General features: G+C 43.6%; 1 protein-coding gene across 3 annotated transcripts in view; it reads right to left on the reverse strand.

Annotated features, from left to right (window-relative positions):
* LOC138665477 (pepsin A-like) overlaps positions 1-12,585 on the reverse strand; it is a 98,126-nt gene that overhangs the window by 18,641 nt on the left and 66,900 nt on the right. For all 3 annotated transcript variants that reach the window (XM_069752997.1, XM_069752996.1, XM_069752995.1), the window contains 3 exons: positions 11,731-11,890; positions 3,605-3,722; positions 1,285-1,403 (listed from right to left, as the gene is read on the reverse strand). In XM_069752997.1, coding sequence (XP_069609098.1) covers positions 1,285-1,403; positions 3,605-3,722; positions 11,731-11,736 — 243 coding nt within the window. In that variant the 5' untranslated portion in view covers positions 11,737-11,890. The remainder of the gene's footprint in view (positions 1-1,284; positions 1,404-3,604; positions 3,723-11,730; positions 11,891-12,585) is intronic.

Below are 12,585 nucleotides of genomic sequence, written 5' to 3' on the forward strand. Positions count from 1 at the left end.
TAGGATTCGTCCCGGGAAGAGAGGCCAGAGATAACACTATTAGATCCATTTTGTTGATAGACAGAGCAAACAGAACAGGGGATCCTATGTGCTTATTATCAATTGATGCCGAAAAGGCATTCGACAGGGTGGGTTGGGATTTCATGTATCAAACACTAGAGGGTATTGGATTAAAACGGAAAATGCTGAGGAGCATTATGGCTCTCTACGAGTCCCCATCTGCGCAAATCAAAGTTAATGGCTCCCTGTCGGACCACCTCCACATTCGAAACGGTACAAGACAGGGGTGCCCTCTATCACCCCTGTTGTATATACTAACCATGGAACACTTGGCCAATGCGATTCGCAATAATATATTAATCAAAGGGGGGTGCAGATCTCCTCAGAAGAACACAAGTTGGCTCTATTTGCTGATGATGTGCTTATGTATATCACCTCGCCCTTAACCACTATACCCAATGTCTTATTGGAGCTGCATCGCTTTGGCCAATTGAGCAATTTTAAAATGAACTCACACAAATCGGAAATGCTAAATATCTCCTTATCCCCTGCATTAGTCTCTCAACTACGATCCTTCCCTTTTAAATGGCGCCCTGACTCCCTCAGATACCTGGGTATAGCTCTGACTGCCAAGACGTCACAGCTGTACGAAACTGTGATATAGATGTTTAAGCACAGCCTGAGAAGGGAGGTGCACAGTCATAGGTTCCCAAACCTTGACGTATAAAATATAAGTGACTAGCACACTCCAAAGTGTTGTGATGCTAAAAAGGGGGGGTTTATTACATACAGTAATCACAAACGTTTTGGTCGATACCGGACTTTCATCAGTGTGCTAAATACACTTGTATGCTTGTATGGGCCCCAGGAGGTGGTTACTTATTTTGCATCCATATAATAGACCTGGTAATAGATAGACCAAGTTAGGCAGCAAAAGGCTGTCCGTACAATAGGCCAGAGACTATAGGTCAGTAAGGCATCAAAGGCCGTCAGCGCACAAGGACGGAGTGTGGGTGTCACACCTTACTTGCGGTGGATACCGCGTACACCCTCACTCCCTCCTTACAAATTCAGGGGGCTGTCTTGTGACTGAGTCTTCGCTACATAGAAAGCTGTCAGGCACTAATTAGTACAACTGCTTTTGAGCTCTGAGCCAGTAAAGAGAGATTCTGAATCTCCGCTAACAAAACTGTATACCAATCTGCTAATCTCCTTCTGTTAGATATTTATGATTTGTAATACAACATATTTAGTAAATGAAATACAATGCACACAAATGCTTACTTGTAAAGTATCATATCCAAGGAAGCCAGTCATACTTCCAGTTCCATACTGGATGGATACTGGAGTATTGGTAGCTTGAAATGTTGATGACTGATCTGGGTTGAACATATGGTGACTGGCTAAAAAAGAAAGTCATGTTTAGATACAGTATTTTGCTTGAAACATAAATATAACAAAACATTTGTACAAGATATATTTCCTATTTATTTTATTTATCTATTTGGAGAGGAATACTTTCTATAAAAGCCATTATACATAGGACAAGTGATGCCATCTTTGCAATAATTCTTACTTCATACCTGCTGTTTCATGTGACTTTTCATGTCATGCTGCCATATGTTTGTATACTATATCTGCCCATTGTATCACCTGTATCCTGCACATTTACCAGTTTTCTCCTCTTTAGGCTTTTTGTCAAATTTAAGTTCTCTGTGAGTTAGTAGATGAAAGCTAGATGCTTAAATATCTCTCATACACTGCATACAGAGTTATTAGGCCGGGTGCCCACGATCCAGAAGGTTCAGCACTTTGTACGCAGCCTATGTTCGCTGCATCCAAAGCGCTGCCGTCTACTGAACGCAGGTGAATCCGCATGTGTTCACTGAACTGTGCGGATTCACGCGTCCAATACATTGTATTGGGGAAATTTCTCTTGTGGAGAAATTGACATACTACAGTCTGGAGAGTCACACCGCATGTATGTCTCTGTGGGTGAGCCGCGGGTATCTGTGGATGCATAGTGGGCATGGGATTTCTTGAAATTCCATCCACTATGCTGTAACACCTGAACGCTGCACAAGTATGCAGCGTCCAACCCGCAGCATTTATTGATGATCTGCATATACCCCTTGGATTTTCTAGGCTCCTATCTCCATGTAAACGATAAGAAGAAACAGTATGGACTTTGTAAAGCAGTACTGAGCAGTGTAGCTGTGATTCCTTTTCTAGGTTGAGATTAAAAAAGAAAAAAATTGTAGAAGACTGCAGCATAGTCTGTATGTGTTTAATCCTGCCTCTCTCTTTAAATCCCTTTTCCACTTCCCGCTTTACTTCACAAACTTTAATGAGCAACTGTGACCTGATCCCTCAGTGATTTGTCAGTCTTGGATTTCAGGTATATTTCTGAAAAGACGATCAACATAGGAGACACTGGCTCATAAGTAGAAGGAAAAGCTGTTCATAAGTAGAGAAAAATATTTCTCCAATAAGGTATATGAAAAACATTCTATTACACTGTGTTACAAAGGTTTTGTCCCTCGGACAATTTTGAGTGTTCCTGACTGATTTTTTCATGCTGATTTCAGAAATAACTTCAGATTTGTCCTATCACATAAGGTTTTTGAGAAATGATACGAATTATAATGTTATAATTCTAAAAACTCATATATGAACTTTTTCTGAAACAGTATATTCTGAATTTTCCACTGAAATAAAATAAATCGCTGATCTACACATATGCAAGCACTTATTATGCGAATTGTGAGCAGGGGCAGTGAATCATTCGGCTGACCATGTACGGAGCATACCACATCTCCTGGGCAGGGGAGGAATCAAAAGACAATACTGACATTACAGTAGGGGATCACCGAGGATTCATTTTGTGATGTAAAATATTTCACTGACTTTTTAAAAATATTTTGATGTTGATGGCAGATTGCTGGGGTGATCTAAGCATTGCTTCTATGTAGCAGAGGCAATTGCGCTATGAGAGCTTCTAGCCTCCTGTGGAGGCTATTGAAGCATGCCAAAATTTAAAGAAAAAGTGTTTAAAAATATAGGCAGAGGTTTCTGCTTTGAAAAACGACTTTTTGAAAAAATTCAAGGATGTTTCTTTGTCTCTTGATTGTTTATTAATGGACTACAGTACTTTGCATTGAGCTGGTATTATAGGGACACAAACTATGTGTTATTTTACTTTGTCTGCTGTAAAACGGCTTTTTTTTTCGCGTTTTTTCCGGAGCTTTCCCAATGCATTATATGCATGAAAAATGTGAAAAAAACACAAAATTAATGAACATGCTGCGGTATTTTTTGCGGAAAAAAACGCATCATGTACACAAAAATTGCAGAATGCATTCTAAATGATGATGATAGGATGCATATGTATGCATTTTTTATGCGTTTTTATGGCATTTTTATAGCGAAATAACGCAAAAAAACCATGTGCACACAGCCTATCTATGGTAGGCTTAAAACCTGTCAGAAGCTTTAAACAGAGGCATAGGTAATTCATATTTAGATTATACTGTATCAGTGAGAACCCAGTGGAAAGTATAGTCGCACAGGAATTTAAAAAAAAAGAGATAGATGAATTGCTTACTGCAAGCTTGACTGGAGCAGTAAACTGAGGGCACCCATAAATTGGAAGATCCTGTATCAAATATGACTGTGAAGGACTGTGGTGGAGTTCCAAGGGAGATGGTTCCAAAATATTCAAGCTAGAAAAAGCAAAATATGAATGAAGAGAATTTCAGTTAAGAGATTCTAGATGTTAAATTAATGTAAAATAGATGTTAAGCAATAACTGGTTACAGATTTAAGTTATAAAGTCTTTTCAGATTCTTGTGCACATGTAAACATTGCTTTTTAAATTTATGCCATGGTGCTAACTTAGGGAAGCTGCTAAGCATGTCTTGCAATAGTCAAAACAACTAGAAGGGCTTCTAAATCTAAATGCAATAACGCTGGCTTAGGAAAGTGTCTTGGATCCCTATATGTCACAGTGCCAGCATAAGGAAGTGTCTGCAAATGTCTGGGATCCCTATATGCCATAGTCCCGGGTTAGGGAAGTGTCTGCATATGTCTGGGATCCCTATATATCACTGTGCCGGCTTAGGGAAGTGTCTGCATATGTCTAGGATCCCTGTACAGTACAGACCAAAAGTTTGGACACACCTTCTCATTTAAAGTTTTTTCTGTATTTTCCTATGAAAATTGTACATTCACACTGAAGGCATCAAAACTATGAATTAACACATATGCAATTATATACTTAACAAAAAAGTGTGAAAAACTGAAATTATGTTTTATATTCTAGGTTCTTCAAAGTAGCCACTGTTTGCTTTGATGACTGCTTTGCACACTCTTGGCATTCTCTTGATGAGCTTCAAGAGGTAGTCACCGGGAAAGGTTTTCACTTCGCAGGTGTGCCCTGTCAGGTTTAGTAAGTGGGATTTCTTGCCTTACAAATGGTGTTGGGACCATCAGTTGTGTTGTGCAGAAGTCTGGTGGATACACAGCTGATAGTAATACTGAATAGACTGTTAGAATTTGTATCATGGCAAGAAAAAAAAACAGCTAAGTAAAGAAAAATGAGTGGCCATCATTACTTTAAGAAATGAAGGTCTGTCAGTCCGAAAAATTGGGAAAACTTTGAAAGTGTCCTCAAGTGCAGTGGCAAAAACCATCAAGCGCTACAAAGAAACTGGTTCACAAGAGGACCGCCCCAGGAAAGGAAGACCAAGAGTCACCTCTGCTTCTGAGGATAAGTTTATCCGAGTCACCAGCCTCAGAAATCGCAACACAGAGTTCTAGCAGCAGACACATCTCTACAACAACTGTTAATTTAAGAGGAGACTTTGTGCAGCAGGCCTTCATGGTAAAATAGCTGCTATGAAACCACCTCTAAGGACAGGCAACAAGCAGAAGAGACTTGTTTGGGCTAAAGAACACAAGGAATGGACATTAGACCAGTTGAAATCTGTGCTTTGGTCTGATGAGTCCAAATTTGAGATCTTTGGTTCCAACCACTGTGTCTTTGTGCAACGCAGAAAAGGTGAACGAATGGACTCTACATACCTGGTACCCAGTGTGAAGCATGGAGGAGGAGGTGTGATGGTGTGGGGGTGCTTTGCTGGTGACACTGTTGGGGATTTATTCAAAATTGAAGGCATACTGAACCAGCATGGCAACCACAGCATCTTGCAGCGGCATGCTATTCCATCCGCTTTGCGTTTAGTTGGACCATCATTTATTTTACAACAGCACAATGACTCCAAACACACCTCCAGGCTGTGTAAGGGCTATTTGACCAAGAAGGAGAGTGATGAGGTGCTACGCCAGATGACCTGGCCTCCACAGTCACCAGACCTGAACCCAATCGAGATGGTTTGGGGTGAGCTGGACTGCAGAGTGAAGGCAAAAGGGCCAACAAGTGCTAAGCATCTTTGGGATCTCCTTCAAGATTGTTGGAAGACCATTCCCGGTGACTACCTCTTGAAGCTCATCAAGAGAATGCCAAGAGTGTGCAAAGCAGTCATCAAAGAAAAAGGTGGCTACTTTGAAGAACCTAGAATATAAGACATAATTTCAGTTGTTTCACACTTTTTTTGAAAATACAGAAAAATCTTTAAATGAGAAGGTGTGCCCAAACTTTTGGTCTGTACTGTATGTCACAGTGCTGGCTTAGGGAGGTGTCTGCATATGTCTGAGATCCCTATATGCCACGGTACCAGCTTAGGGAAATGTCTGCATATGTCTGGGATCCCTATGTAAGGGAGTCGACAGCACTGCGGTTACCTGCGTGCCAGGTCCAGAACCAGAGAGACTGCATCCCCTGTTCCCGGGGGGTACGCCTGAGTGAGCCAGACCTTCCCCTATTGCCTGGGGAAAGCGCTTGAGAGACGGACCTTCCTACTGTCCCAGGAGGGCAGGCAGATAGAGAAGAAATGTGCGCAGAGCAGCAGAGGGATAAAAGCAGAAAGCGCGCAACAGGTCAGTTTGGCGCGAACGCAGCGCAGAGACAGGTGAGCAATGCACTCCGCTTCTTCTGCCCCCACCACAGAGTACTGGCGCTGCAACAGGTGACATAGAGAGAGTCCCCGTCGCCTGCAGAGAGACCGCTGCAGAACAGAGCAGAGCCGTGCACATTGAGCAGACCAGAAGGACAGGGACTGCTGCACCGTCTAGCAGCAGCAGCCAGAGAGAGGAGTGCTCTGTCTGGGGAGTACCAGCATCGTGCAGACCAGGGTCCGCCATCTCCTGTCATCAGCAGCCTTAATTAGAGATGAAGAGTGATGTGCAGTGTGTGCCTGGTGACTACAGAGGTGCAGTGTACCAGTGACTACCAGAAAGCAAGGCGCCAATTGTACAGTGTCCGTGAATACAACACACGTGCCCCATAAGAGTGACCGGGGACAAGACAGACCCTAGCACCCTGACTGTGCCATTATAGATTTGCCGAGCCACGTTGGACTCGTACACGTCAGACACTACAGCAGGAACCAGTTAGTGCTTCAGTCCCAGAGCATCCGTACAGCTTAGGCCCATGCCCAAGCATCGCCACCGCTGACAGACTGTGAGGAGAGTCATGCAGGGGCCACCACGGTCTCAGACAGTGCCGTGGCCCACTCTCTACCGGCCACATCAGTATATGGACTAGGGCTCAGTGGAAGGTACTAGAGGCCAACCGCTGCCGCCAGAAGATGGGGCATTGATACCCACAGGACTTTCAGAGAAAAGATACCATGCCAGCTGTTGTCGGTGCTAACCATTTCATGGACTTAGGAATCATTGACTCTCATCAAAACTGCCGTTACTAGTTCTGTTATTCTTCACCTCACAATATCCTTTGCCATTGAACTGTTTTATCCCCTGTTTAACCCTTTACCTCCCTGCGTGGGTATTCCCCTGTTAATAAACTTGTTAACCATTGCTCTGCCCCCTGTACGTCACTGCATCCTGCATTCCTGCGATTCCTTACACCTATATGCCTCAGTGCTGGCTTAGAGAAGTGTCTGCATATGTCTGGAATCCCTATATGTCACAGTGTCGGCTTAGGGAAGTCTGCATATGTCTGGGATCCCTATATGTCACAGTGTCAACTTAGGGAAGTCTGCATATGTCTGGGATCCCTATATGTCACAGTGTCTGTTTAGGGATGTCTGCATATGTCTGGGATCCCTATATGCCACAGTGTCGACTTAGGGAAGTCTGCATATATCTGGGATCCCTATATGCCACAGTGTCAGCATAGGGAAGTCTGCATATGTCTGGGATCCCTATATGTCACAGTGTCGGTTTAGGGATGTCTGCATATGTCTGGGATCCCTATTTGCCACAGTGTCGACTTAGGGAAGTCTGCATATATCTGGGATCCTTATATGCCACAGTGTCAGCATAGGGAAGTCTGCATATGTCTGGGATCCCTATATGTCACAGTGTCGGTTTAGGGATGTCTGCATATGTCTGGGATCCCTATATGCCACAGTGTCGACTTAGGGAAGTCTGCATATATCTGGGATCCCTATATGCCACAGTGTCGGTTTAGGGAAGTCTGCATATGTCTGGGATCCCTATATGTCACAGTGTCGGTTTAGGGAAGTCTGCATATATCTGGGATCCCTATATGCCACAGTGTCATCTTAGGGAAGTCTGCATATGTCTGGGATCCCTATATGCCACAGTGTCGGCTTAGGGAAGTCTGCATATGTCTGGGATCCCTATATGCCACAGTGTCGGCTTAGGGAAGTCTGCATATGTCTGGGATCCCTATATGCCACAGTGTCAGCTTAGGGAAGTCTGCATATGTCTGGGATCCCTATATGCCACAGTGTCGGCTTAGGGAAGTCTGCATATGTCTGGGATCCCTATATGCCACAGTGTCGGCTTAGGGAAGTCTGCATATGTCTGGGATCCCTATATGCCACAGTGTCGGCTTAGGGAAGTCTGCATATGTCTGGGATCCCTATATGCCACAGTGTCGGCTTAGGGAAGTCTGCATATGTCTGGGATCCCTATATGTCACAGTGCCGGCTTAGGGAAGTGTCTGCATATGTCTGGGATCCCTATATGTCACTGTGTCTACTTAGGGAAGTTTCTGCATATGTCTGGGATCCCTATATGCCACTGTGTCTACTTAGGGAAGTGTCTGCATATGTCTGGGATCCCTATATGCCACAGTGTCAACTTAGGGAAGTCTGCATATGTCTGGGATCCCTATATGCCACTGTGTCTACTTAGGGAAGTGTCTGCATATGTCTGGGATCCCTATATGCCACAGTGTCAACTTAGGGAAGTCTGCATATGTCTGGGATCCCTATATGCCACTGTGTCTACTTAGGGAAGTGTCTGCATATGTCTGGGATCCCTATATGCCACAGTGTCAGTATAGGGAAGTCTGCATATGTCTGGGATCCCTATATGCCACAGTGTCGGTTTAGGGAAGTCTGCATATGTCTGGGATCCCTATATGTCACAGTGTCGGTTTAGGGAAGTCTGCATATATCTGGGATCCCTATATGCCACAGTGTCATCTTAGGGAAGTCTGCATATGTCTGGGATCCCTATATGCCACAGTGTCGGCTTAGGGAAGTCTGCATATGTCTGGGATCCCTATATGCCACAGTGTCGGCTTAGGGAAGTCTGCATATGTCTGGGATCCCTATATGCCACAGTGTCGGCTTAGGGAAGTCTGCATATGTCTGGGATCCCTATATGCCACAGTGTCGGCTTAGGGAAGTCTGCATATGTCTGGGATCCCTATATGCCACAGTGTCGGCTTAGGGAAGTGTCTGCATATGTCTGGGATCCCTATATGTCACAGTGCCGGCTTAGGGAAGTGTCTGCATATGTCTGGGATCCCTATATGTCACTGTGTCTACTTAGGGAAGTGTCTGCATATGTCTGGGATCCCTATATGCCACAGTGTCAACTTAGGGAAGTCTGCATATGTCTGGGATCCCTATATGCCACTGTGTCTACTTAGGGAAGTGTCTGCATATGTCTGGGATCCCTATATGCCACAGTGTCAACTTAGGAAAGTCTGCATATGTCTGGGATCCCTATATGCCACTGTGTCTACTTAGGGAAGTGTCTGCATATGTCTGGGATCCCTATATGCCACAGTGTCAACTTAGGGAAGTCTGCATATGTCTGGGATCCCTATATGCCACAGTGCCGGCCTAGGGAAGTCTGCATATGTCTGGGATCCCTATATGCCACAGTGTCAACTTAGGGAAGTCTGCATATGTCTGGGATCCCTATATGTCACAGTGCCGGCTTAGGGAAGTCTGCATATGTCTGGGATCCCTATATGCCCCAGTGTCAACTTAGGGAAGTCTGCATATGTCTGGGATCCCTATATGCCACAGTGTCAACTTAGGGAAGTCTGCATATGTCTGGGAAACCTATATGCCACAGTACCAGCTTAGGGAAGTGTCTGCATATGTCTGGGATCCCTATATGCCACAGTACCAGTATAAGGAAGCATCTGCATACATCTGGGTTCCTTATATGCCACAGTACCAGCTTAGTGAAGTGTCTGCATACATCTGGGATCACTATATGTCACAGTGCCGGCTTAGGGAAGTGTCTGCATACATCTGGGATCACTATATGTCACAGTGCTGGCTTAGGGAAGTGTCTGCATATGTCTGGGATCCCTATATGCCACACTTTCAACTTAGGGAAGTGTCTGCTTATGTCTGGGATCCCTGTATGTCACAGTGCCAGCTTAGGGAAGTGTCTGCATATATCTGGCATCCCTATATGCAGGGCTGGCGTCAGCACCCGGGCAAGTGTCGGGGCCCTGAGTAGGCAGGGGCCCAATCGCCATCGGAGACACCAGCACTCTATGGGGGCCGGTGCCAGTGCTGACGCCCGTGAATGGGCTCCACCCTGCTTGCTCAAGGCCCCAGTACTTGCGACACTTGCCTCTCCCCGATCCACCACTCCGGCGTCTTCCACGTTTACTGACTGTGACGTTTCAGGGCAGAGGGCATGATTGTGTGATTAGTGTGTGCCCTCTGCCTGAACAGTTACAGTGCAGAGAGCCGGAGGTCAGCGACACTGAGGAGTTTGGAGCAGAGCAGCGGCCAGCGAGGAGAGGTGAGCATTTAATTTTAATTTTTTTCTATGTCTGGAGCCATATATGGATACCATTATATACTGGAGCATTATATGGGGCCCATTATATATGAAGCATTATATGGGGCTCATTATATTTGGAACATTATATGGGGCCCATCATATACTGGAGCATCATATGGGGCCCATTATATGTGGAGCACTATATGGGGCCCATTCTTTATGGAACAATATATGGGGCCCATCATATACTGTATAGAGCATTATGGGGTCTATTCTGTATGGAGAATTATATAAAGCCCATTTTGTATGGAGAATTATATGGGGTTCATTATTCTGTATTTAGCGCTATGTAGTGCCCATAATACTGCATGAAGCAATATATGGGGCTCATTATTCTGTTTGGAGCAATAAGGGGGGCCCCATAATACTGCTTGGAGCAATATATGGGGCTCATTATTCTGTATGGAGCACTATGTGGTGCCAAAAATACTGTATGGAGCAATATATGGGGCTTATTATTCTGTATGGAGCAATATATGGTGCCCATAATACTGTATGGAGCAATATATGGGGTTCATTATTCTGTATGGAGTACTATGTGGAGCCCATAGTACTGTATGGAGATATATATGGGGCTCATTATTCTGTATGGAGCACTATGTGGTTCCCATAATACTGCATGGAGCAATATATGGGGCTCATTATTCTGTATGGAGTAATATATGGGGCTCATTATTCTGTATGGAGTAATATATGGGGCTCATTATTCTGAATGGAGTAATATATGGGGCTCATTATTCTGTATGGAGCACTATGTGGTGCCGATAATACTATTTGGAGCAATATATGGGTCTTATTATTTGTATAGAGCACTATATGGTGCCCATAATACTCAATGGAGCACTATGAGCTGCCCATAATACTGTATGGAGGACTATACTGTCCAGTTTCTGACCTACTGTAGAATTTACAATAGATATAACTCATGTAAAGTAAGAAGTGAAATCTTTGGCATTGTACTATACCTATATTTCTCTGCCGTGTTTGTGCATCATGAATTGTGGTATGTTTTAAAGGGGGGGACCCACTGAGACACTTTCGCCTGTGGCCCATGAAACCCTGTTAACGGGAATGCCAGTTTACCCCACTCGCCACTGTCTCTGTCTTGACGCACAAACATTGATGTGCTCAAGGTGCTGATTGTCTCATTTCCTCAGTTTTCTCCCTGCTCTGGGTCTACATCATAGCTTTTCTAGGGCACTGAGACTAGCACGTCACTAGTATGTACAGACAATTGGACTGCTCTGTGTCAGAATGAACCTCGAAGTATCAGGAAAAAGTAGCATTTTAAACACATTTAAACACATTTTTACCTGGCTGACCAACTTGTACAAATTGTGTGCAAATCTATTTTAAATTTGTAAATTGAAAATAAATATTACCTTCAAAAATTAAATAGACATAAGACATAAGATTATGCTACGTTAAATTGCTTTGATGTTTATTACCACCTCAAAGTAATGTTGTAAAATGAAAAGTATTAATATATTGAAGTAATACATTTAAAATGTATTTTTGGACAAAGAATTGTACTAATGCTGTGATTTTTTTTTTTACATATAAACATTTTTTACTTACATCCATATAGTTCTGAAGAGGTTCAGCTGATGACTCAGCTAAGTTGGAGACAGGAAAATATTTAGTTGCTGGATTGTAAGGATGTTTGTGTAAGTAGTCGCCCAGTAATCCCAATCTGTTTAGACGACTGCGGAGGGATTCTCCCTTTCTCAAGGGGACTCTATTAGAAGAAATTAGTAGTTAGATTAATAATGCATTATTTATACATAAAATGGGACATTCACATACTTTAAAGACTAACTGTTCTTTTAATTTTTATTTAATAAATCAATAGCATAAATGAAAATAAGCAACTTTGCAATATATCTGATCAGAGAAATCTGCTTCTTTCTCCTCCTGGACTGATATTTCACTCTCCATTCATGGGTGACATCGTTAAAATCTGCATTCAGTGAAGACTGATTTTGCCATTACTGAGATAGGAGATGACAGTTGGTGCTCTTAAAATTCTATGGTAAGGGGGAGGAGCTAGATGCCGACACACAGTCTACTGCAGGTTATGGAACTTTACAAGGAACATCTGCCGTCTGTTATGTGAAAATGATTAGACACAGATTTTACAGATGTTACCTATGAATTGAGAGCGAAGGATTAATCCAACTGGAGAAAGAAGCCGATTTCTCCGATAAGATATATTATAAAGTTGCTTATTTTCATGTGTACTATTGATTTATGAAATTAAAATGTCACTTAGGCTTCTTTCACACTAGCGTCGGAATCTCCCCGTCGCAATGCGTCGGGGAGAGATTCCGACGCTAGCGTTTGCTGCATTGCGCAATGGGTGCAGCGGATGCATTTTTCCGGCGCATCCGCTGCCCCATTGTAAGGTGCGGGGAGGTGGGGGCGGAGTTCCGG

This window comes from Ranitomeya imitator, chromosome 2 (assembly GCF_032444005.1).
Source record: "Ranitomeya imitator isolate aRanImi1 chromosome 2, aRanImi1.pri, whole genome shotgun sequence".
Lineage (NCBI taxonomy): Eukaryota > Metazoa > Chordata > Amphibia > Anura > Dendrobatidae > Ranitomeya > Ranitomeya imitator.